At 41.8% G+C, this 23,264-nt stretch overlaps 1 protein-coding gene across 8 annotated transcripts in view; it reads left to right on the top strand.

Annotated features, from left to right (window-relative positions):
• The window catches only part of ITPR2 (inositol 1,4,5-trisphosphate receptor type 2), a 268,651-nt gene that overhangs the window by 126,265 nt on the left and 119,122 nt on the right, over window positions 1-23,264 (top strand). For all 8 annotated transcript variants that reach the window (XM_065032515.1, XM_065032506.1, XM_065032510.1 and 5 more), the window contains 6 exons: window positions 1,496-1,747; window positions 4,171-4,296; window positions 9,593-9,721; window positions 10,319-10,439; window positions 21,595-21,785; window positions 22,598-22,740. In XM_065032515.1, coding sequence (XP_064888587.1) covers window positions 1,496-1,747; window positions 4,171-4,296; window positions 9,593-9,721; window positions 10,319-10,439; window positions 21,595-21,785; window positions 22,598-22,740 — 962 coding nt within the window. The remainder of the gene's footprint in view (window positions 1-1,495; window positions 1,748-4,170; window positions 4,297-9,592; window positions 9,722-10,318; window positions 10,440-21,594; window positions 21,786-22,597; window positions 22,741-23,264) is intronic.

Here is a 23,264-nt window from a genome sequence, read left to right as displayed (position 1 = left end):
CTAGGAGCATAGTTAAAAATCATTGTTAAAAAGTTAGGTAAATTTTCCAACATTTTGAATACTCGTATTTTCCTCCTTTATTTTTGCATTCAAGTGCAATGAAATTAATGGTATCTGGGTCCCTGTACTGTCTCCTTCCTCCTTCCCAAGCACTTGTGCCTTTAAAAACTTTGTTGCACTGTGCATTGTCCAGAAATTGTCTATTTTGAAAAGTCATGAGTAGGAACATTTTAGAAACCCAGAGATAAAGGAGAAATAGGAATTGCAGGAAAGACTGAATTCCCAGTTCACTCCATCCAATTGTCAAAGTAAAAATAAGCAAGAAACAGAGAAAACACAATCAGAAAAGTTGTAAATTCAAAATCTGAAATGTTGAAACCCTGGAAAATGCAATGAAATGTTTCTTGACTTTTCATTCTGGGAGACTAATTTTCATTCCTGCTCTTACTGGTTTCTCATTTCTTATTTCTACCCTTGAATTCAGTAAGCTAGGATTTCATGTCACATATAGACTTGGATATGTCAAGTGCCTTATTCACAAAATATGCATGGCTGTTGTGCCGCCAGGGTGTATTCTGTGCTAGGAAGGGTTTACAGGAGCTTATTTTCACCCAGGTTGAGAGTGCATTATGCTTAAAAGGAAAGTGATGAAGACAGGACGAGTGTCCTGTCCCAGCTTCACTCAAGCTCACAGAGCAGCACTGGCAGTATATATATTCAGTGTATGGGGGGGTTCAAAACAGGGTTAAAGCAAAACTTTTCAGTGAGATATGCTGAGATGGGGCTGCCAGCATCCACCTCCGCTCAGGGTCCTCTTGAGATGAGCAATGCACTTGTAACAAAATCAAATATTTATCAGCAGTTTTATGTTAAATGGAAGTGCTGGCATGACACTGACAATGTCAAGGCTCACCTGCCAAATTTGCATGGGTTGGGAAGAGTTGTCCTGTGTTTCTGACACTGAGCAAGGGTACAGAAGAAGTTGGTTATGTTCTAGGTGAGCTACAGGCTTTTTGTGTGAAGGAGCATGGAGGATTTAATCTCTCTGCGCCTCAAGTCCCTGTCTATAAAACAGGGATAATAATGCATCTTGGCCTCAAAATAGGAGGTGAATTTAATTAATTAACTTCAAACACACATTGACATGGTAGGAATAATAAGATGGCATACTGTCACAGGAAAACACAGAACTATATAGAAATTAAACTTCAAATTCACCTTACATTAGCTCACTCCTTTGTGAGCTATTCCAGATTTGTACTTATATAGGTAAGAGCAGAAGTTTGCCTTGGATATTCTTTTGACATTTGCAGTTGGTAAGTCACATCAGAGTATTTTTTTTAATCTAGACAGTCTTTGCATACTTAAAGGTAGAACAAAGTAAGAAATTAAGAAAATTATAGAATCATTTAGGTTGGAAAAAAACCTTTAAGATCATTGAGTCCAAAAAGACTACAGTGCAGGGTGCTTAAAACTTTGTGAATATCTTTTTCAGCTGATAAATGGCGGTGAAGATGTGTTGATATTTTACAATGACAGAGCATCATTTCCAGTCCTACTCCAAATGATGTGTTCAGAGCGAGATCGAGCAGATGAGAGTGGACCCTTAGCGTATCACATCACTCTAGTGGAATTGCTAGCGGCTTGTACAGAAGGAAAGAATGTATATACAGAGATCAAGTGCAATTCACTCCTGCCGCTGGATGATATAGTAAGAGTAGTGACCCATGATGACTGCATACCTGAGGTAAGATTCACTGAATGAAGAAGCAGACTTATCATTTTTCCAAAACTCAGAAGATGTTTTGTTGTTTATAATAAACTGGTAAGTTGAATATTTGCACAGAAACCAGGCTGGAAACAAGTGGTGTTTGTTAAGGTCAGTAAGTGAGAAAGGATAGCCAGTATTTTCTTAAACAGAAAATTACTTGTCCCTTATGCTTCAATTGTCAGCTTTTTGGGGCAGACACCTTGTTTTATTTTCCTGGGTTTGTCCAGCCACTCTCAGAGTTTAATGCTCTGATAACTTCTGGCTGTAGCTGTGAAGAATCAGCTGAGTGGTTTGTCAAGCCAACATTTTGCCACTGCCTGAATTTGCTGGAAATGATGGGTAACATTCTGGCCATGCTCAAGTCAGTGGGAATTTTGGGTGCAGTCTTGCTTTATTAAACTCAATTGCAGTTCAGCAAATATTTTTATTCACTGCATATAGAGGCCCAATTCTGCAGCTACTACCAGTCATGCTTCAGTAGGACTGTGATACCTCAGGCTGATCAGAACAAGAATGCACCAAACCTGATGTGATCAAAAGAAATCTCTTCACAGCCTTTGCAAGGAGCATGTTCTGGCCCCGTGTGTATCAGACAGATTTCTACAGGCTATCTGATGGGAAAACATATCTTGTATCAATGCAACTGGGACCTGCAGGAGTAAAGTCTCCCTCTGTGCCATGAGGCTCTATAGAGGGATCTGGACCAGCTGGATCATTGGGCTGAGGCCAATTGTGTGAGGTTTAACAAGGCCAAGTGCCAGGTCCTGCACTTGGGTCACAACAACCCCAGGCAGCGCTACAGGCTCAGGGAAGAGTGGCTGGAAAGCTGCCTGGCAGAAAGGAATCTGGGGGTGCTGGTTGACAGCTGGCTGAATGTGAGCCAGCAGAGTGCCCAGCTGGCCAAAAAGGCCCACAGCATCCTGGCTTGTATCAGGAATAGCATGGCCACATCAGGACTAGGGAAGTGATTGTGCCACTGCATATGGTGCTGGTGAGGCCACATCTTGAATCCTGTGTTCAGTTTTGGGCCCCTCACTACAGGAAAGACATTGAGGTGCTGGAGAGTTGAGAGAAGGGCAGCAAAGCTGGTGAGGGGCCTGGAGCACAAGTCTGATGAGGAGCAGCTGAGGGAACTGGAGCTGTTCAGCCTGGGGAAAAGGAGGCTGAGGGGAGACCATATCCCTGTCTACAACGCCCTGAAAGGAGGCTGTAGCACGGAGGGTGTTGGTCTCTTCTCCGTAGTAACAAGTGACAGGACAAGAGGAAATGGCCTCAAGTTGTGCCAGGGGAGGTTCAGATTGGATATTAGGAAACATTTCTTCACAGAAAGATTTGTCAGGCCTTGGAACAGGCTGCCCAGGGAACTGGTTGGGTCACCATCCCTGGAGGTGTTTAAAAGACATTTAGATGAGGTTCCTAGGGACATGGTTTAGCGCCAGACTTATGTTAAAGTTTGGATGTGATCTCGCGGGTCTCTTCCAGCCAAAACGATTCTATGAAAAAGTCCCCTTGTGATCAACTGATTCTTTTCTTAAAAAGAAAAGTGTTTGCTTTGCTCCGAAGTTTCTCTTTACATTAATTTCAACAGATGCTAATTTAAAAAGCCCAAACAAATGTAACTTAAAAGTCTGCAATGAGTTTTCTCCAGGCTGCATTGAACTTATGCAACTATCTACTCTCCTTGGACTACGACAAAAAATTTTCAGTGTATCTATGTATGTTTATATTTCATCTATACATTTCAGGCACTGGAGATCCATTTTGATGATGTGCACATGCAGACCTGTAATGCATGAGCGGATTGAGACTGCAGTCCTCCTGTTAAGCCTTGTGCTGCTGTTGCTGCAGTCCCAGCACTGCACAACCTGTCTCTTCCATTTAGATCTGAGTTACACCCACCCCAAATGCAGGCGCTGCCTTAGGATTGTGGGAATATAGGGTTTGCAGTCCCAGCTCTGCTAAAGACATTTTTTTTTTCGATATTTGGCAAGCCTGTCGCAAGGCATCAACCCTCAGCAGTCAACCAGCAAGTGCAGGGGTGTACCGTGTTTTGACAGCTCCTGGATTTGGAGCCCAGTCCCTTGTAGTCTTAATATCATTTAATTTTCAGATTTATTATTGGTTTGTCTGGGGGAGGGGGGTTGTTGTAAGAGTAAGAATGTTTGTAAAATATTTTCCATTTTTCTTCATGTGATCATTCAGTAAGTACATAATTGCACTTATTGCCATGCTTCTGTCTAAATCTATAGAACTGAACATATGCATTGCTACCGTTGTTAGAGTTTGTTAAGTACTTGAAGATCATCTCTGTTGTTCAGTATTTTTGCAGATAGAAAATGTCACGTTAATGGTTTTTACTGTTCCACTTCATATTGTTTATGTTTTTACCGTTCCTGCAGGTGAAAATTGCATATGTTAATTTTGTTAATCACTGTTACGTGGACACTGAAGTGGAAATGAAAGAAATCTATGCCAGTAACCATATTTGGAAGTTATTTGAGAACTTCCTTGTTGATATGGCAAGGGTAAGCTTCACGAGATGTTAAATATCACAGTATAGTAATGGGTGGCAACTGAACTGACAATAACTTTTCTTGGTAAACTTCTTTCATTTTACTAACTATTTTTTTTCAAAGTTGACAGTAGAATAGGTGTGAGGTTTTTTAACAAGTGGTCATTTCTGTGTTATTTATGATAATTTAGCCTGCTAATTGCTAGCAGTTTTCTCTTTCTAAAAGGGCATCTTGCAACCCATGTTGCTTTCTCTTTTCTTCCAGAAAAACAAGTTGGGTGCATGTTCAGGCTTGAAAGTCTCTGTGTATCTTCTGGCAGCTTGTGCTACATGTCACTGTGGTGGTGATCCCACATCTGTAATCTTGCTTAACGCTGTTAGTATAGTGAGGATAGGCCTGTTTTTGTCTTTTTGCCTACTGTCACTACATTGTCACTGCTGATGCAAAAAGCAGGTGTAGAGCTATGTTCTTTCAGAATACTAATTCATATATAAACTATAGGCTGCAAGGTGATGGGGCACAGTTAGTACTATAGGCATTAAATTCCTGTGGACTGTAGTGAGCTTCATGGTGTCATTACTTGTTGAATTAAGTTTCAAGTCAGAAGTTGAATTAAGCTTCCACTCCCTGGTATTTCGGAGGTAGAAACCAGGAGAAATCTTATGACTTGCAGAAGGATAAAATACAATAGTAGAGTCATGAGGGGAAGCTAGCATGACATGATTACGGCTTACATGACTTATCCTTTTCTAGGAGGTGAATGTTTCTTGTAAGAGTCTAATATCAATACTAACTAATGGAGTTGCTCTTTCTGGTCAAGAAGAAGAACCACAGTTCTGGTGGACTGTATTTGACCCTTGATGCTTGACAGGATTTTGGAGATGTTATAGAGCATGTTGTCATAGCGCATACCTATCTTTTCCCAGTCCACGGTCCATTGCATTTTATAATCCCTAAGTTCTCAGTTCTTGCATTCTTCATTTTGTTGAAATAAAGTAAAAGAATCTCAGTTCAGTCCTGCAGCGGACATTTACCCCAAAGTAATAGTGTGCCACAAAATAATTTATTTGAAACCTATTGGGAGAAAATACCATGAATTATGGCCAAAAGAAGAATGAGTGCAAAGGCTTGTGCTGTATGATAGGCACCGGGACTTGGTTATTGCTGTGGGAACAGAGAACTTATAAATGGTTGGGGTTTTTTTGGTTTTGTGGGGCTCTGTTTTGTTGTGGTTTTGTTTGTTTGGGGTTTTGTTGGGTTTTGTTTTTGTTTGTTTGTTGTAGTGTTGCTTTATTTTCTGGCAACAGGTTAAGACAGGGATGTTTGTCCTCTCTTTTTTTGGTGGTAGTGATTTTCAGCAGTAAAAAGATGTCCACAAACTGTGTTTTCGTGCTGTCTTGCCTCTCTGGTCGTGTTGTACAGTGAAAGCCCTTCTGGGCAAATCAAGCTCATTTGAAAATTAAGATCAGAAACCTCCTTGGAGGGGGATTCTGATTTTGAACTTTTCTGGTTTTAACCCAAGAAATATTTTCTTCAGTTATATTGCCTTTCCTGTTTGCCCTTTCCTGATGTGTCCTGGCCCTGACCCTCCAAACACAGACTACTACCCTCCCTAGCTCTTGAACCTGAACGATTTTCTTTGCCCTTGGGCTAGAAGCAGACATGTAGAAAAAGGGCTGTGTCCACAGTTCCTTCATGAGCCCGGAGACAAAGTGCACTTTGCCAAATGATGCTGGAGACGGCGGAGCTTGTTTTCACATACCCTTCTTATAAGAGAAATTAGACTCCAGGTCTTCAGAGATGAAGAGTGAGTGTGTTATTAATGCTGCATTTTGTGTGTGTATGCTGTTGGCACCGAGTGGCAAAATGCACTTTTATTTTGCTCCCCTGCAAAGCTCGCAGGGCAGGTGCCTTATTAGTCCTTTTAATTTCCTGGTTGATGTCTAAAAGAAAGAAGGAGCGTGTCAGCAGCGCTCTGGCCTGTCCTGCTCTTCAGCCAGGTCCCTGTGGGTAGCCACATCTTCCAGGTTATTGAGTGTATTTGTTCAGGTTTAGTTTTCTGGGGCCCAGGCAGAGCCCATGTGTTACAAATACATCAGTGTTATGTAGCTATCAAGGCAGTTAGAATGCTGTCAGCCTCATGAAAGATGTTACAATAGCTTTCAAAGCATTTAGAAAAAGAGCCCTTTGATCCTCTGTGTTCCAGTGAGCTAAAAGGGATGCTTTGGCGTGGGGGGAGGGGAAATGCTTTTCTTTTAGCTGCTACAAATGCCTGTCACTGGGTGAGTTTGTGAGCTTTGAACTTCTTACTGGAGAGCACTAAGGCGGAAGATGGAGAGTGTTATCCTTAGGTTGGATTCTTTACCTTTTTATTTTTTAAAGAAAAAAAAAAAGAGTAACCAATTTTTAAATCTGTTTCTCGATCCAGGAAGGAAATATTTAGTCCCCAGCTGTCATTCTCTTTCAACAACGTGATACATTGCAAAGAAGGCACGAGGCAGATTCATGTATAAATTCAGTTTGCCAAAAGCAGTCGCGCTTTCAAAGACACCCTGTTTCTACAGCTTCTGCCAACCTACTTTCTCCCGTGTATGACTTAAAGCATTGCGCTAAGCAAAGTGGGTGCTGCCGAAGGAAAGGCTTTCCTCTCCTGTGTGTGGCCCAGCCTGTAAGCCAGCAGCTGTAGTCTGAGGAGGATTAAAGAAAGAGCCAGGATCTGACAGCTGTAAAGGCATCCTGGCTTTCTCCGCAGAATTTTTGAAGTATTATTCATGTGAGTTTTGGTCCCAGCGCCTCTTAAGGGGTTTTTAAACACTCCCTTCTCAATCTTCATCTCCATTTCATGCATTTCAGGTTTTTTCTTCCACAGGGAAACATTTTTCAGTCCCCAAAGGGCAGAGGGATAAGAACAAATGAGAGGATTTCCGAATTCCTTCTGTGCTGGGAATTTTTCAGACGGGTGTTGGAGCAGAGTGGCATCTCCACATATGGCTCTGCTTTTTAGACAAGTGAAGGGGAAAGCTTAAAAGCATTTTGGAATTTAGTTTGGGCAACTTCTGAATTCACCATTTGCACACCATGAATTCACCGTTTGCACAGCTCCCTTTCTTTCCATTGGCACCACAAGTGCTGAACCTCAGAGCTACTGGTTCAAGCCAAAATTGGCATGCAGCTTAATTAAAAGCAGAAGAACTTAAAGAGGTTTTTAGTTCTATAAGCTATTTTTTTTTTTTTAAGGAAAAAAAAATTGGATTGTTAACTGAATCCTTGTTATCTCCATGCGGACTCAGGGTGATGGTGCTGGTGTCATACTTTTCCCTAACCTGAGGGGCTGAAGAGTTTGCTATTTCAGTTTTGTTGCTTCTCTGACCAAAATCTTTCCTTTCCTGGAGTGATAAAAAATGCACTATGTGGGGGCATGACTTGTTTATCTGACACATTTGAGAAAAGCAGACAAGCAAAGCTCCTCAAGATGCCTCATTTCTGTAACTCTTCAGTTATCTTTGGTTATTCCTCTGCCTACCATATGACAGTACTCTACTCAAAATGTGTTTGCGTTCTCATGAGCTGTGTCTTCGCCTGAACATGGATGCTTCTGGATGTCACGTCAGTAACCTTCCTTGAAATGTTCCTGGTGAAACTGCTTTCTTGTAGTGTCCAAGTGTGACAGTGGCACTGTGCAATTAGGGAACAGGTTTGTGCGGTGTGAGATGCAGGTGTTGCGGATTATCCTTCTACTTCTGTCACTAACTTTTCTCTGTGACTTTAAGCAATGCACTCAACTTCTTCAGATTCTGTTTCCCACCCATAAAGCGATGTAATGCCCCACAGACCTTCATGATTTTGTGTTAAATGCTCATATAGTAATGTGAAGGCTATAAACAAAATTAATTCAGCTCGCAAATAGATGCCCTAGAACATTATAGTAGTCTGTGCCTTGCACAGGTGAAAGAGAGAACAGCTTTGCCTTTCATTTCTTGAAACATGACTAGAACTGCTTATTTAAAGGCTGATGAAGAGGTAATATGAGTCTAGCTTGTATTTCTTCTTATCAATGCTTATAAATATCTTAAGGGCAGGTGTCAAGAGGATGAGACCAGGCTCCTTTCAGTGCTGCTGTACAAGAGGGTGAGGGGCAACGGGCACAGCAGGTTTCATCTGAATATGAGGAGAAACTTCTTTACTTTGAGGGTGCCAGAGCACTGGAACAGGCTGCCCAGCAGGGTTGTGGAGTCTCCTTCTCTGGAGACATTCAAAACCCACCTAGACATGATCCTGTGCAGCCTCATCTAGGTGAACCTGCTTTAGCAGGTGGGCTGGACTGGATGATCTCCAGAGGTCCCTTCCAACCCCTACCAATTCTTATTTGTCTGGTCTTGCCTTTCTCACCATCTGGCTCCCTGCTGGCTCCTTTTGAGTACTGTCCACACTGACATATGCAAAGTGAATATGACTCTGTATAGATGTTCACAAATTCTGAAAAGAAGTAAAGAAATACGGAAAGCTGTGATCTGCCTCAGTAATTTTTTGCTTTCTTTAAGCATGACATCTTTATGCAGCAACAAACTTCTAGTGTTGTACCAAAGGGGGGTCTTCAGGAATCTTTTGTACAAATCCTCTCACATCCTGCCACCGTTTAATCATCCTTCTGTGCTCCAGAGTTGTCCCAGTACCATCCATTCTCTTCTTTCATTGTTTTTAGTTTGTCTTTTGTATTTTCCCCATGTGGCTTTTCTAAGTAATGTTGCCTTTTTAGTTCACAATCCTAAAGGCTGTTGGTATTGACTATGCTATCTAGTTTCTTTCCCTCTTTTTTTAAACATTTTTCCTGCAAATAAGCTTTACCTTCACCACCTATTTGTGGTGACTGATTGTAGTGAGAAGTCAAACATTACTCTAACCTAAGGTTTTATGTCTCATCTGTCTCTAAAGTCTCTTCCAAACAGCCTCACAATGGGAGTAAAGGCCCATTTTCTTCTTGAATCTGTCTAAATGTGTAAGTGGCATGCAATGTGCTGACTTAGGGAGATCCTTTTTTCATGGTGTGGAAAAGAATAGACAGCCAGCCAGAAAGAGCTAGTTCAGAAGAGAAGGGTATTCAAAAGACAACATGGACCTCCCAGAAGAAAGATTAGCTATCACAAATGCAGCTTGAACTCTAAGATCGTTATCTCTGATAGATTTTGTATAAAAATCATTTGTCTTTGTATTAAGAAGAAATATTACATGTGTTATAATAAATACGAAATAGTAAAGCTTGCTTATTTAAAAGAATGCCATCTCATTGTCACCTCATTCTTCCCTGTAGGTTTGTAACACAACCACAGATCGTAAACATGCAGACACATCTCTGGAGAAATATGTCACTGAGCCCGTAATGAACATTGTGAGTGGCTTCTTCAATTCGCCATTTTCAGATAACAGCACCAGCCTCCAGGTAAGGAATAGACACAGACACAGACAAATACATAATTCAGACCATTAATGAGGTACTTTCTGTTGCCCAGATAGGAATGCTGTATCTTTACATCCTCCTTTAACTTCTCTGTCCCGTCTTATGCCCCTGGCTAGCAGCTTCATTTCTCTTTGAAACACTCTTAATTTTTACCACTTACAGCTCTGAACCAGTAGACAGCACAAAATGGTCAGATTTACTCCTGGTTCTTGTGAATTCATTGGAGAGGGTATCCTTGCAGAGTAACGGTCTGTCTTTGTATGAGAAAAATGTGGTCTCCTATGACAAAAGGGATGTATGCCTGCGAACTGGGAAGACTCATCTGTCCTTCTGCTCTGTACTGTGTTTGCTTCATATCAGTGGCAATTTGAGGAAAAAATGTGTGATTTGGCCTTTTTAGGGGTGCAGCATTGATTCCTGTTCCCCTCAGTCCTTAAAAGTAAAGAGAATTTAATGGAGTTGTAACTTGACTCTACAAGATGAAATCCCTTGGTATGTGCTTTGTGTTGTGTCAGACCCAAGGGCAGTTGTGAGGAGATTCTAAAGGGTAAAATTCCATGTTTATCTTTTTGATTTCAGACACACCAGCCTGTTTTTATTCAACTGCTGCAGTCTGCTTTTAGAATTTACAACTGTACCTGGCCAAATCCAACACAGAAAGCCTCAGTGGAGTCATGTATCAAGACTTTGGCTGAAGTGGGTAGGTGTCAGGTTTTACTTTCATTATTGTTCTCTGTGTTTTATGATCAGACTTACTTGAGGTTGAACAGCTTTCAGTTTGACTCTACTGTCCTGAAATTGTGACAGTGGTGATTTCAGAAATCCCACTTTCTGAGGCTCAATTATTCCTCCTTTTATAACCTATGCAAATCTGTCCCATCAGATAGGTTGTTAGGTGAAACCTGTAGGTCAGAGAGATGTTTGCCAAGTGAATGATAGTTATGATATTAAAACACAACATAAGCTATGAGAAAACCTGGGCATTTCTAGTCATGCTGGGCTACATTTGCACAAGATGTAGACAGCGATGCATAGAAATTGTACACTGGAGAACACCAACCACTTTTTCCTTTGGTTCCTGGGAGATGCATTTGCTATTGTCAGTCACAGTCCTGGTCTTGTTCAGGTTTTGTCCTATCAGGGAACTGGGGATGGAAACCACTGTTTTGCCATTCCATAGCTTTTCCACTTACTCCTCGCCATCAGGCCTGATCATTTACTGCTGCTACACAGTCAGCCTTGTCAGGGGAATAATGCCTTGCCCTGGCACTGAGACTGAATTTGGCTCTCAGGGCAGCTAATAAGTTACATGTGTTCAAATAAATTCAAATACCATGTTAAAGTGCAAGATTTAAAACTTTGTATCCTAAAATATAAAATAGTCTTCACCAGTATGTAGCTAAATCTGGCAAAAGTTCATTCTTAAATTACATTTCTGTGAATATGATTTTAAAGTCTTCTCCCATGACAGGAAAAAAGGATTATTCAATATAGTTTCTAAAAGTCAGTAATTCTGATGACTTGTAGAATAAGGTCCTGCTCAGTGTGAGTGAAAACAAAGTAGAGACAGATACACAGAAACTGGCTAAATTCTGTTGTTGATGCAATGTTTAAAAAGTTTTAATAAACAACGATAAAACAATGTGAGTGGGTCCCTGAACCAATTGCAGCATCTGTGGCATTGCAACAATCAAATCTAAATTTAGATGTTGGAGTAGCTTTACAGGAGTATAATTTAACATTTTAGCCAAAACGTCTCATTAACTTTTTGTAAGAATAGAATAAGCAGTTACCTAAAAACTTAGCAACCTTCAATTGTTTTATTTGTTTTCCAAATTATTTAATTATGGGTCCATCTGGCAAGAGAACTTGGGAAGCTGAAGACGTTTTATTTCCTTTATAGTCTCAAGACTCAGAGTCTGAGCTACTATAGTCTCAAATAAAGCTCTAGCCCTATAAATCCTTCTATGTTTAACACTTAGGTCCCTGCTCTTCTCTGGCATTTCTGGAAAGAGTCATCAGTAAATTACTTCCTTTGGGAGTCTGAGGAAAGGGGGAAGAAGTAGGGCGGGTGAGAGTATTTTTGACACTGAGCATGGCCTGTGTGTGCTTCTAGACAGCTCAGTGTCTTCACGTTGGTAGAGCTACATCTAAAATCACATTCTAGGTGAGAGAGGTCACTGTGTTATCTCACAGAATCACACAAAATCACAGAATGTGTTAGGGATTGGAAGGGACCTCGAAAGATCATCCAGTCCAATCCCCCTGCCGGAGCAGGAACATCCAGATGAGGCTACACAGGAATGTGTCCAGGTGAGTTTTGAATGTCTCCAGAGGAGGAGACTCCACAATCCCCCTGGGCAGCCTGTTCCAGTGCTCTGGCACCCTCACTGAGAAGAAGTTTCTTCTCAAATTTAAGTGGAACCTTTTGTGTTCCAGTTTGAACCCATTACCTCTTGTCCTACCATTGGTTGTTACTGAGAAGAGCCTGGCTCCATCCTAGTGACACTCACCCTTTATATATTTATAAACATGAATGAGGTCACCCCTCAGTCTCCTCTTCCCCAAGCTAAAGAGCCCCAGCTCCCTCAGTCTTTCCTCATAAGGGACATGCTCTACTTCCTCACTGAGGTGAGGGTATTTGGAGACACTTGAGCATACTGCCGAGACAGCCAAGCTTAACTCTTCCCCACAGCAGCCTGACAGGGAAGTCTGGGTCACCTTAATGGGGCTGATAGATCCAGCTTCTTGGCCAGGTGCCCCAGCACGTGAAAGGGCTGGTGGTCTTTGGTAGGTAACCTTCTGTGTGCTGCTTGTTCCTGGGGGAGCCAAGGGGAAAGCCCAAATGCAAGGCATGGCTGACAGCTGGAGTGTTCTCTTTTGTTTCGTTCCTTTTTCTGTTTTATGGAGGTTTTTCTTTTTTTTTTTTAGTGGAGATGGTTTACAGTTGTTTTTCTTTTAAGTACGCTCTCGTGCTGCTGTGTGCACAAACGCAGGCACATCGCAAGAAGAGCCAGAGGCCACGAATGCGTTTGCAAAGAGCAAGTTTTATTTTCGTTACCTCTCTACCGGGGGATCTCCGAAGTGGCACCTGAGCTCCCAGGCAGAGGTGACACAGGAGGGGACGCAGGTGCTGGTAAGTTCAGCCCTGCTGGAAGATCACTGGGCCTGCTGAGCTCGCCTGTATTTCAAGGCTTCAGGCAGGTGCATCCTCCCGCTCTTTCTCACAACAAAGCAGGAATCTCAGACATAGTGATAAGTTGTCTAGAGTTTCTCACAGGCCTATGTTATCTAACATCTATTCTCTCATTCTAGTCATCAAGCACACAAGGTCAGTAAAACAGTTAGTGTGATGTATGTGCTTTTCCTACAGACAGCTGCAAGTCACTTGAGCGTATTTACATTTAACCAACCTCCTTGCCAATTTTCCTGTATATTCCCATACAGCTGTCCTGTAAGTCCAACCTTCTTGCTGCTCTGGCGTCCCACCCGTGGGACCCCAGCCATGCCCTGGGCACTCCCAGACATGGCAGAGTGGAGCTGAGCTGCCGTCAAAGGGCATCACGCCGTGTCCTCCTCTGGGACCTCCCTTCAGCAGCAGCCGGGCAGGGAGGCTGAGCATCACCTGGGGGTGCCACGGGCCTCGCAGCCTCCGAGCTGCCCCCTGAACGTGTGCATTAGCCTGCACAGCGCTGGTTTCCTTGTCCACGTCATAGTAACTGTTAAAGGCTTCATCACTAATGTTAAGCATGGTAAAATTTATTGTGTCGTGTTAGCAAATTGCCACACGTTTATATTTGATGTTTCATTTTGACAGTGTAGAAACGGAGTGTAATGGAACAGGTGAGGGGGATTTCCCTGAAGACCAAGTTAGCCAGAGCAGAAGTGGCAGCAGAGTTTTTAACAAACACCCCGGTGTAAAAGTTTGATTGGAGAGTTTAGCCAGTGGTGATACTCAGTACTTTTAGGCATGGTGTTGAACGTGTCTTGCCTGGACTAATTGATTAGGCCTGCTCTGCTCGGCTGAAAGCTTTGGAAAATCTGCCCCAGCTGGGGGTACCAGAGACTTTTAAAATCAAGGCCCTTTTTGGATTACAGTGCGTGTCCAGTTCCTTTCTTTATCAGGTGTTCCACTGCACAAAATGGTGTTCTCTTTGAGTAGGCAGAGGTTTCTTCCATAATACAAACAGGGCAGCCTTTTTTGCCTCTTTTGCTGGCGTTGTATGTGGACCAGGTTTGGATTTTGGCTAGGCATCTGTGAGCACTCTTCTGCCTTTTTTTTTTGACTTGAGAGTCTGACAGCTTTAATGTTAGGGCCTTCATGTTTCACAGCAGGGTTTTAAAAAAAAACTCTAGAAAGATTTTGCCTGTATCAGAGAGACAGAGTATTGGATAGATTTACAGCAGGGACCAAAGACTTTTGATGGAAAATAAATGTAGTATAGAGTTGAAAGAACAAACATGATTTTTTTTTATGTGTCATAGCCCTAGATTTAGAAATGTATCTCAGGAGGAAGAAAGATCATACACAGATTTCCCAAGATATCAAAGTTCCGTATAATAATGCACTTGTAAAAGATCCATTTCAGAGCAAGTTTAAGCAACATACATTCTGCTCAGTGCTTACTAGTTTGTTGCTGGCAGGTGGATGTAAGCTTTGCCTCAAGAGCTTAAGATCATTACATCTGTCTTCCTATGAGCACTGTAAGACTGTGCATTACCTTCCAGGTCAACAAAAGGATATGTTGCAGAAGCTAATTTCTTATAGCCCTGGTAGTTCAACTCCACTTGACCACCAGGGAAAAACTTCATAAGCTTTTCAGGCTTCACTTGCTGCTTTGTCTCCAGGCAGTTGTCTGCCTCCAGTTCAGCAAGAAGCACAGAGGCTTCCTTGTCTTCAGCAGGCCCCGCTGTGGCTCCAGGAGATTTGGAACACACAGATACCGGTGTGCATCAGGCTTCTATTGCCCAGTAAACGTTTGGCTACCTGGTATGAATAGAAACACGAAAGAATAGATGTATATTAATGTGGCTTGTTCATACGGATTTCTGAAGTAGATTGTTGCAGTAACAAAAAATAACACATTATACATATATCACTTTTGCTTTTCCTACATTCCATAAGACTGAGATTTTGCTTGAAAATAGAGTCCAAAAAATGAATGATCAAAACAGCTTCCATCTCACTGATAAAATAGCTATAAATGAAAAACGTTTAAAGGCCCCCTAATCTTTGTGAAAACAGAGGAACTAAGATGTCTAACAATTTAATTTATTTCAAATGAATTCATTATCAAAGGACTTTCAGTTCCTACATTTTATAATCTTTGCAAGATTGAGAAGGGCCAGTCTCAAAGTTTGCATTTTAAACCATCTACTGTCTCTCCATACGGTAAAATTGGGGAGTATCACCTGTCCTCACAACTAAAAACCCGGACTGTATATCTTAAATTGTATTGGAGCAGGGTCTTTCTCCCAGGCCTCACCAGTCTTTCAGGACCCATGAAAAGAACTGTCTTTGCTTCTTAATGAAGTGGTGGTTCTTATTTCTTCATCCCCGAACATCAGATTTCCTCTGTGCTACAGGGGGGCATCTAGTTGTATTATATTCTTATCTCTGCAGCATCTTTTAGCTTTCTCCCTTATGTTTTTGCAACTTGCATCTTTGATACTGTGTTTGTATTCCAAGGATGTAGCATGTGTATGGCTGTGCTGTTACCACCAATAATGAAATAAGTGGAATTTCCCACATGAATAAATAGTGGCAGATAGGAACCTGCATTTCGTTAGACTATTTCTCTTGGCAGATCCTTTAAAAAAAATCTGTTAGCAAGCCAAATTACATTAGTCATTACCAGATTATACTCTAGGATGCTGTGCAGGAGAAGCAAAAGGAGAATCCTTGTTTCTATCCTACAAAATTGGACGCGAGTCCTGTGAGGTCGCCATTTCGTAAGTTCAAAACTGGAAGAGGTACAGCAGAAGTACTACTGTGATGGCCAGGGGAAAGGAGAACTGTATTACAAGAAGAGACTGCAGGAAGCCCACGTGTTTTGCCTGGCAAAACAAAGGCCTGTGTTTTTGCTCTTTAGAAGTACTTTGGCAGATGAGTAGTCATGAAGAAGGGACATTTAAGCTAAAGGACAGTGCTGACATAAATTACACTAGGTTGTAAATAGCCTAAATAAATTTAGATTGTAAATCAGAGGTTTGAAACCAACTTTGGAAGGATGTCCTTGGTCAGTGGGCCAAGAGAAAATGGAGGGGGGAAAGATGGCAGAAATCTTCATTTTAAATGGGGCTCAATACATTTTTCAAAAGATGTGAAAGAACATGGGTTGTCTGTAACAGAGAGCAATGGTCTGAAGAAGCAGTAAAGTCCTTTCAAGTTGAATATTTATTCCCCAGTTTCAGATCACCACTACCCCTTTGAACAAAAAACTCTTCCTGTGGTGCTTCTTGACCGTGCTTTTATGTCCTCTGAAGCCCCTGCTTTTCTCCTGACAAACTACAAGCATTCTATTGCTTCTTTGGAATTATTGTGCATATTTAAATATGTCCATACAGATGAACTTTCCTATAACAATTTTTCCAGCCCTGAAAATACTTTATTTCACTTCCCATTTGAGTTTTAAAATCTTTTTTCCATTTTATAAAAAGCTAGACCTTCATTTTCAATTTTTAGTTCAAATAAAATAATTATCCCGTTGTTACTTTTTTGACAGCAAGAAGAATACATTTCAGATGAAGCACATATTTTATTCTATTTTAACTGTTTGTGTTTCCCTAATTGCAAGAAAAATTCAATGATGATCTTTTTACAGACTGATAAATATTTTAGCATAGATTTCCTGTTGTAAAAAAAACATCCAAGTGAAGGGTACAAGATTGGCAGGCTTGTGTCTTGTCTACACAAAGCTTTTATTTCCCTTAAAAAGTCTTGCTGCTGCTAGCATTAGTGTCTCTCCATCCAAATGCATTTGTTAAGCAGTCAGTAAATGATTAAGGAGCTGGAGGGACTGATTTATGGAGCAAAATTAATTGAACTAAATATGCATCGCTCCATTAAGTGACAACTGGGAAGTGTGGGAGAACATGATATAGCTGTCTGCAGCTACCAGAGGGGCGTAAACAACAAGGAGAGTAAAGGCTTCACACACAGGTACAGCTTGTGGCTTTTTCGTGACCTGGATGCCTGTCATGCTCCTCCTTAAGGCACTCAAAGGGGTGAAACACCTGCCCATCCCCGAGAAAACCCACACTGGGGATGGCTTAGGGTAGTGCAAAATCTACTAAATAACTCTGAAGCCACAAAATACTGTTGAAATGCAGTGTTGTTTAACATCTTTGTTGGTGACATGGACAGTGGGATGGAATGCCCACTTAGGAAGTTTGCCCACAACACCAAGCTGTGTGGTGTGATCAGCGCTCTGGAGGGGAAGGGATGCCATCCAGAGGGACCCTAACAGGCTTGAGAGTTGAGCCTGTGCAAACCTTACGAAATTCAACAAGGCCAAGTGCCAGGGCAATCCCAAGCACAAATACAGGCTGGGTGGAGAATGGAATGAGAGCAGCCTTCAAGAGAAGGACTTGGGGGTGTTGGTTGATGAGAAGCTCAACGTTAGCCACTAATGTGCACCTGCAGCCCAGAAAGCCAACTGCATCCTGGGCTGCACCAAAAGGTTCATGGCCAGCGGGTCAAGAGAGGCAATTCTGCCCCTCTACTCTGCTCTAATGAGATTCCACCTGGAGTACTGCATCCAGCTCTGGGGCATCCAACCTAAGAAGGACATGGTCCTGTTGGATTGAGTCCAGAGGAAGGCCACGAAGATGATCAGAGGGCTGGGAACACCTCTCCTATGAAGACAGGATGAGAGAGTCGGGGTTGTTCAGCCTGGAGAAGAAAAGGCTCCAGGGAGACCTTCTAGCAGCCTTCCAGTACCTAAACGGCACCTACAAGAAAGCTGGAGAAGGACTTTTTACACGGGCTTGTAGTGATAGGACAAGGGGTAATGGCTTTGAACTGAAACAGGGTAGATTTAGATTAGAAATAAGGAAGAAATTCTTCACCATGAGGATGATGAGGCACTGGAACAGCCTGCTCAGAGAAGCTGTGGATGCCTCATCCCTGTTCAAGGCCAGGCTGTTTGGGGCTTTGAGCAACCTGGTCTAGTGGAAGGTGTCCCGGTCCATGGCAGGGGAGGTGGAACTAGGTGATCTTTGAGGTCCCTTCCAATCCAAACCATTCTATGATTCTGTGATATACTACAAAAGCAAATGGAGTGAAATTTAAAATTAGGGAGCAGACTAGGTGGGAATATGAAAGAGATCAGCAAGCTTCCCTATGGCAAGATATATTACTCTGACGAATGGGCTTCCAAGGAAAATTACAGTCAAAGGCTACTTCCTGGAAATCCTTAGTACTAAATTGATCGTAAGACTCATGTAGGCAGTATAGTGAAAGGACAGTGCTTCAACAAGCATTCCTGAAATAGGTCCTTTTTCTTCCACTTTCTGTGCTTCTATGAAGACAACTACATGCAGGTAATTTAACAAAATACATCTCAGCCCATTTCAGCTCTTCTGTTGGTAGCTGGACTATGCTCTTGGGACTTTGGTGGAGTCCAGCTCACTCATAGAGAGCAGCCTGATTTTTAGCTGCTTGATTCTCAACATCAATGTTGCCCTTTTCTTTTGAGTCTCCATCTCAGAGTACTTTTTCATAGCTTAAACAGTAAAGGGGAGATGAAAGCTGCAGATGCACTGGATGCACACAGAACCATCCAGCACAGAGCAGCACGTTTTACTGTGACCTGGCTGAATTTGCAGCTCTGCATGGCTCACTGTTTCCACAGGTACCATTTTCTTCCTTGTCTTGACTCAGCTGTGGCTCTTGCTGATAGAACCATTGTGGGCAGCAGACTGAGAGTGAGTTGTGCAAAGGATTTCGCCACAAATGGCATTTCCTCTGACACTGGCAAAACAGTGTGTATTCAGGGTGTAATTAGCCCTGTGCAGGGTGCCCTAGGTAGGAGCTGGGCAGTATATAAGGCTGTGCTATACCCTCCACTGCAAGGCAGATTTTACCTTAGCTGAAGACACGTTGAAGTCCATCGTGGTAAGAATCCTGCTAGATACACGGAGCGTACTTTCTTCCCAAGTTCACTAGCCAGATGAAAGACAGAATTTTACCCTCTCCTGGCTCCTTTGTCTACCAACTCTAACCCTACTTTGCAAGTTTGAGTGCTGTCCAAAAGTATTTCTAAAGTGGAACAAAAATAAACATGCTTTTAAATATTTTATGTTCATACTTTAAGGGAGATTGACACGTTTTGAAGAGGAAAGCAGCCTACAACACCTAAATTAAAAATAAATATTTATGTTCACATTTGTTCATCAGCTTTCCAAAATGTAAAAATATGTTTCATGTTGTTTTAAATAATGAAATGTGAAACAAATGAAAGATAAACTTTCTACAAGCTGTAAAGAAATAAGAAGACAAAGGCTTTGTTTATAGCTTAGACTTCAACAGTGCCCTTTGACAACCAATACAAATCCTAATTACAAATGGAATTATACATATAAGAACTGTTCAAAACAAAGGAGTATTTTTTTTCCTCTCTCTCTGGTTTTCTTTGTGATAGTTTTAATTAGCTGCAACACTTTGAACAATCATAGTCCTTGACTGCTCCTCAGACACTGATGGAAGTTGTTAACTTCAAATGGCATCTATAGGACTGCAGAAGTCTGGGTTTTCCTCTGAACAATATGCTCCCCATTGCTAAATTTATTCCTGGATATATCAGGATTCTGCATACATACTACTTAACTGAGAAGTGAGCATTGTCCGATAACATTCCAGTGACTGACATTAGGACACAATAAATTGGATTAATAGGCTGCAGCACCCTACCCACACTGGCAGAACTTTAGTGGATTTCTGTAATAAAGTAAGCAGCAACAGGGCAAATGTGTTCTGAAAAATAACCCGGTCAAATAATACGGAAAAACAGTCATTAGAAATAATGGCCAGCCATACATGGTATTTTCCTTATGATAATCAGGAACCTTGCCTTCAAAACCAATAGAGAGTGGAAAGGAAAAGTCAATTGCCAGTTTGGAAACTGGTGGACATCTGCTGCAGAGAATTTGTATACAGTTGTGGGGAAATGTGTCTTCCCATCCTGGACCTAAGCAATTTTATTTTATTTTTACTTCCCTGTGGGAAACTGCACCTACCAGAAATGGAATATGAGCCCTCTCTTCCATCCCAGTCAAACAGTCTAATCGGGAGGTGGAGGCCCTGGTCCTGCATCAGGAGACACCCTTGCAGTGGGAAGAGAGGAGGGTGCCCTGCACCCGCGGGAGCTGTCAAGAGACGAGGACAGGCATGAACAGCGCTCTTGCTGTAGTCTGTGAGATCGGGGATTGAGCAGTCACAGCTTAATTCAGGTTTATCATAAATGCTGCCGTTACAATACAGCATTCGGGGTGAGAAGAAAGTTTCTGCCTGGGATGCGTGACTCGCTGTGCTTGGCAGCACGTGAGCCTTCATTTGTCAGAGCTGTTTGCCTGGCTCTGCACGTACTCCTGTGGGGCTGGGGGCATCGGCTGTTTGGGAAAGAACGGCATCTCTTGACTTCACAAGTTGAGGACTTAAAGTTGTTTATGTTGTAAGAACTGGGAGGGAGGGGTGGAATACTTTTGATGTCTTCTGCTGCTGTGGCAAGTGTGCGTGTTAGTGCAGCGTGGGGGAAAAATGCCTTGGAGAAACGTTGTGCAGAACTGTCAATGTGGGCTGATGCCTTTTTAAAAATTCACCTTCTTTCAATAAGGAAAACCGAATAATTAGTTATTATTCATCATTATTAAAAATGAACTAGAACTGATGCTCAATTTTACTTCTAAGTTTTTATTAAACATAACCTATGCTGTGGAAATCAAGTGAAATGACACAGAATACAAAGCCTAATCACTGGATTGTGACCTAATCTTTCAAACACGGATATCAATGGTAGTTTATCAGTGGATGCCCTGTAAGAATTTTTGCAAGTTTTTCCCCAGGTTTGTTTTTTGTTTTTCCTCTGATATTCTCTCTTTAGTCACTTCCTACCCCTCAAGTCTAAAAATAACAATAATAATTACAAAAAATAATTAAACTATTGGTTGTTTGGGGGGGGGAAGCGTGTATGGTGGTTTCGTTTGGGTTGTGTTTAGTTGTTGTTTTTTGTTTGTTTGTGGTGGTGGTGTTTTTAAACTATAGATTAAACTATTGCATGTTTATTCACTGTTGGTTATATTGCAGTGGCATCTGGGAATCCTATGGTTCAACAACCCTGGCTATGTAGGAAACCAAAGGGAGAGAGAAGGCAGCCTTTTACAAATTTAATTTGTATGCACTTGGTTTCTCAAGGTCTTTGCAAGAGAAATACTCAGAAAAGCAACAAATAGCACTTGGGATAAATTGGCCAAATGTGCATACATCCACTAGAAAGAATTTTTTAATTTACTTCTGAATAGCATAAAAACTAGCTGTTGAAATAATAATGCATACTCTTTTTGTTACACTTATTAATATCTCTGGATCTGGGTTTTTTATAGTAAAGAAAAAAACAGATGTTTGTATGTATGAAAATATATACTGGAAATGATCCTTATCTAATTTAAAGTGATACAGCATGCTTTCTTTAACTATTATTATATCTGATTTCTACCAGCTTAGATTTTGATGCTTATTTTAAAAACCTGTTGGAGTGAGATTCGTCCTGCCCCTTAACGTCAATAGAATCAGGATTTTGCATGCCATGATCTTCCTAACATTTTCAATAATTTCTTCTTTCTTCTTCCTTTTAAAGCAAAGAACAGGGGGATTGCAATTCCAGTGGATTTGGACAGCCAAGTCAATACCTTGTTCATGAAGAGTCACTCTAACATGGTGCAGAGGGCAGCCATGGGATGGAGAATGTCAGCCCGCAGTGGACCTCGTTTTAAAGAAGCTCTTGGTGGGCCTGCCTGGGATTACAGGAATATAATAGAAAAACTGCAGGTACAAAAACAGCAAATGCTTTGGGCGGTACTTGTGGTAGTGCATTTATCTGGTATGTGCCAGATGTGGAAAAAACAGAGATTCATTGCATTTTTAGTGCTGGATTACAGCAACCCTGCACTTCTAAGTTTGGGGAGAGGGAGGCTCAGTTCTTCTTTGGTGCCTGTTCACAGCAAAGCCAATGTGGGGGGTCTTTTGATCCATGATCTAAATTTGGCTCTTACAGAAGTCAGGAGAGAGGGGTAGGAAGTATGTTCTTTTCCCCAAAGTGGTCCACAGAGAAGCGTCTCCTTTCTGCCTTGTCATGATCGCACATCCTGTTTTGGCTGCAGAGGAGATACCGGCGGTTTTAGAAGCTGTTATGTCAGATTTGTGTCACCAGAAAATATCTACAAGGTGGAGATGACCTTGTGCATGTAATGGTTAAATTACATCAGGAGTTTATGAACTAAGAAAACAGCAGGACCCAGACAAATAGAGGAGCCCTAAATACCAAGGCAGTGATACACTGACACCACATATGACAAGCAGTGTTTTTCCAGCACACCATCATCCTGACTCTTGCTGGGTGTTTTTTGGGCATCGCTGCAGAGGAGAAATTTGAAATAGAACAGCAAAGGAGAGAGTAATGGGCACCTTCCCCCTCCTTGAGGAGTGGCATGAAGAAAGGCATGAGGTTGCTTTACTGTTACCTGGGTTAACATGGGCTCTGGCTGTCAGAAGTGGGTCAAGTATCCCATCAAGCAGCAATGTTTTTCTAGTTTTCTTGGCCAGACGTAGTTATGAATGGCATTCTTCTTCTTTTTCCCTAGGATGTAGTGTCCTCCTTGGAGCAGCAGTTCACTCCCATGATGCAAGCTGAGTTCTCGGTGCTGGTTGATGTGCTGTACAGTCCAGAACTTCTTTTTCCCGAGGGGAGCGATGCCAGAATAAGATGCGGTGCTTTCATGTCCAAGTAAGTGGTGTAAGGAGAAGGCCTGTTTGCTGCTTTGGAAAAGATGGCAGGGACTTAAAATTTTCAACAGCACTTACCTCTGATTTTCAACAGTGACTTAAGCCTGTAAGTGTCTTTGAGTTCATACTGAAAGCTTAAACTGAGGCCTTTTGCTGCATGTTTTATGTTTCTCAGCAGTTTAGGAGTCTGGAGAGGAGTACAAAGAGAGATTGCTTGCCTAGAAATTGAATGTTAGTAGCTTGTTAAAACTGTGACAGGCTCAACCTACTTCTCTTTTCTTAATGGTAAGTTTCTCCAAATCTACAGCAGAAACAGACTTTACATGGTAGAATTTTCAAGAATTCACAGTGAGGCAGAGTGGGCTGCTCAGGGCTGGATTTTTCTTTGTAAAGCAAATAAATCTTTTGGTTTTTATTTGAAAATGCCAACAGCTGTTTTAAGAATACATTTCTCTTGTACCTCTACCTGGTCTTGAATTATTAGATGTTTTATTTGCAGCCTGTGCATTGGAATAGAGTCTTGCC

Source organism: Columba livia, chromosome 1 (genome assembly GCF_036013475.1).
Source record: "Columba livia isolate bColLiv1 breed racing homer chromosome 1, bColLiv1.pat.W.v2, whole genome shotgun sequence".
Taxonomy (NCBI): domain Eukaryota; kingdom Metazoa; phylum Chordata; class Aves; order Columbiformes; family Columbidae; genus Columba; species Columba livia.
Note: the sequence above shows the minus strand (reverse complement) of the source record. Positions and strands in the feature narration are given on the sequence as shown.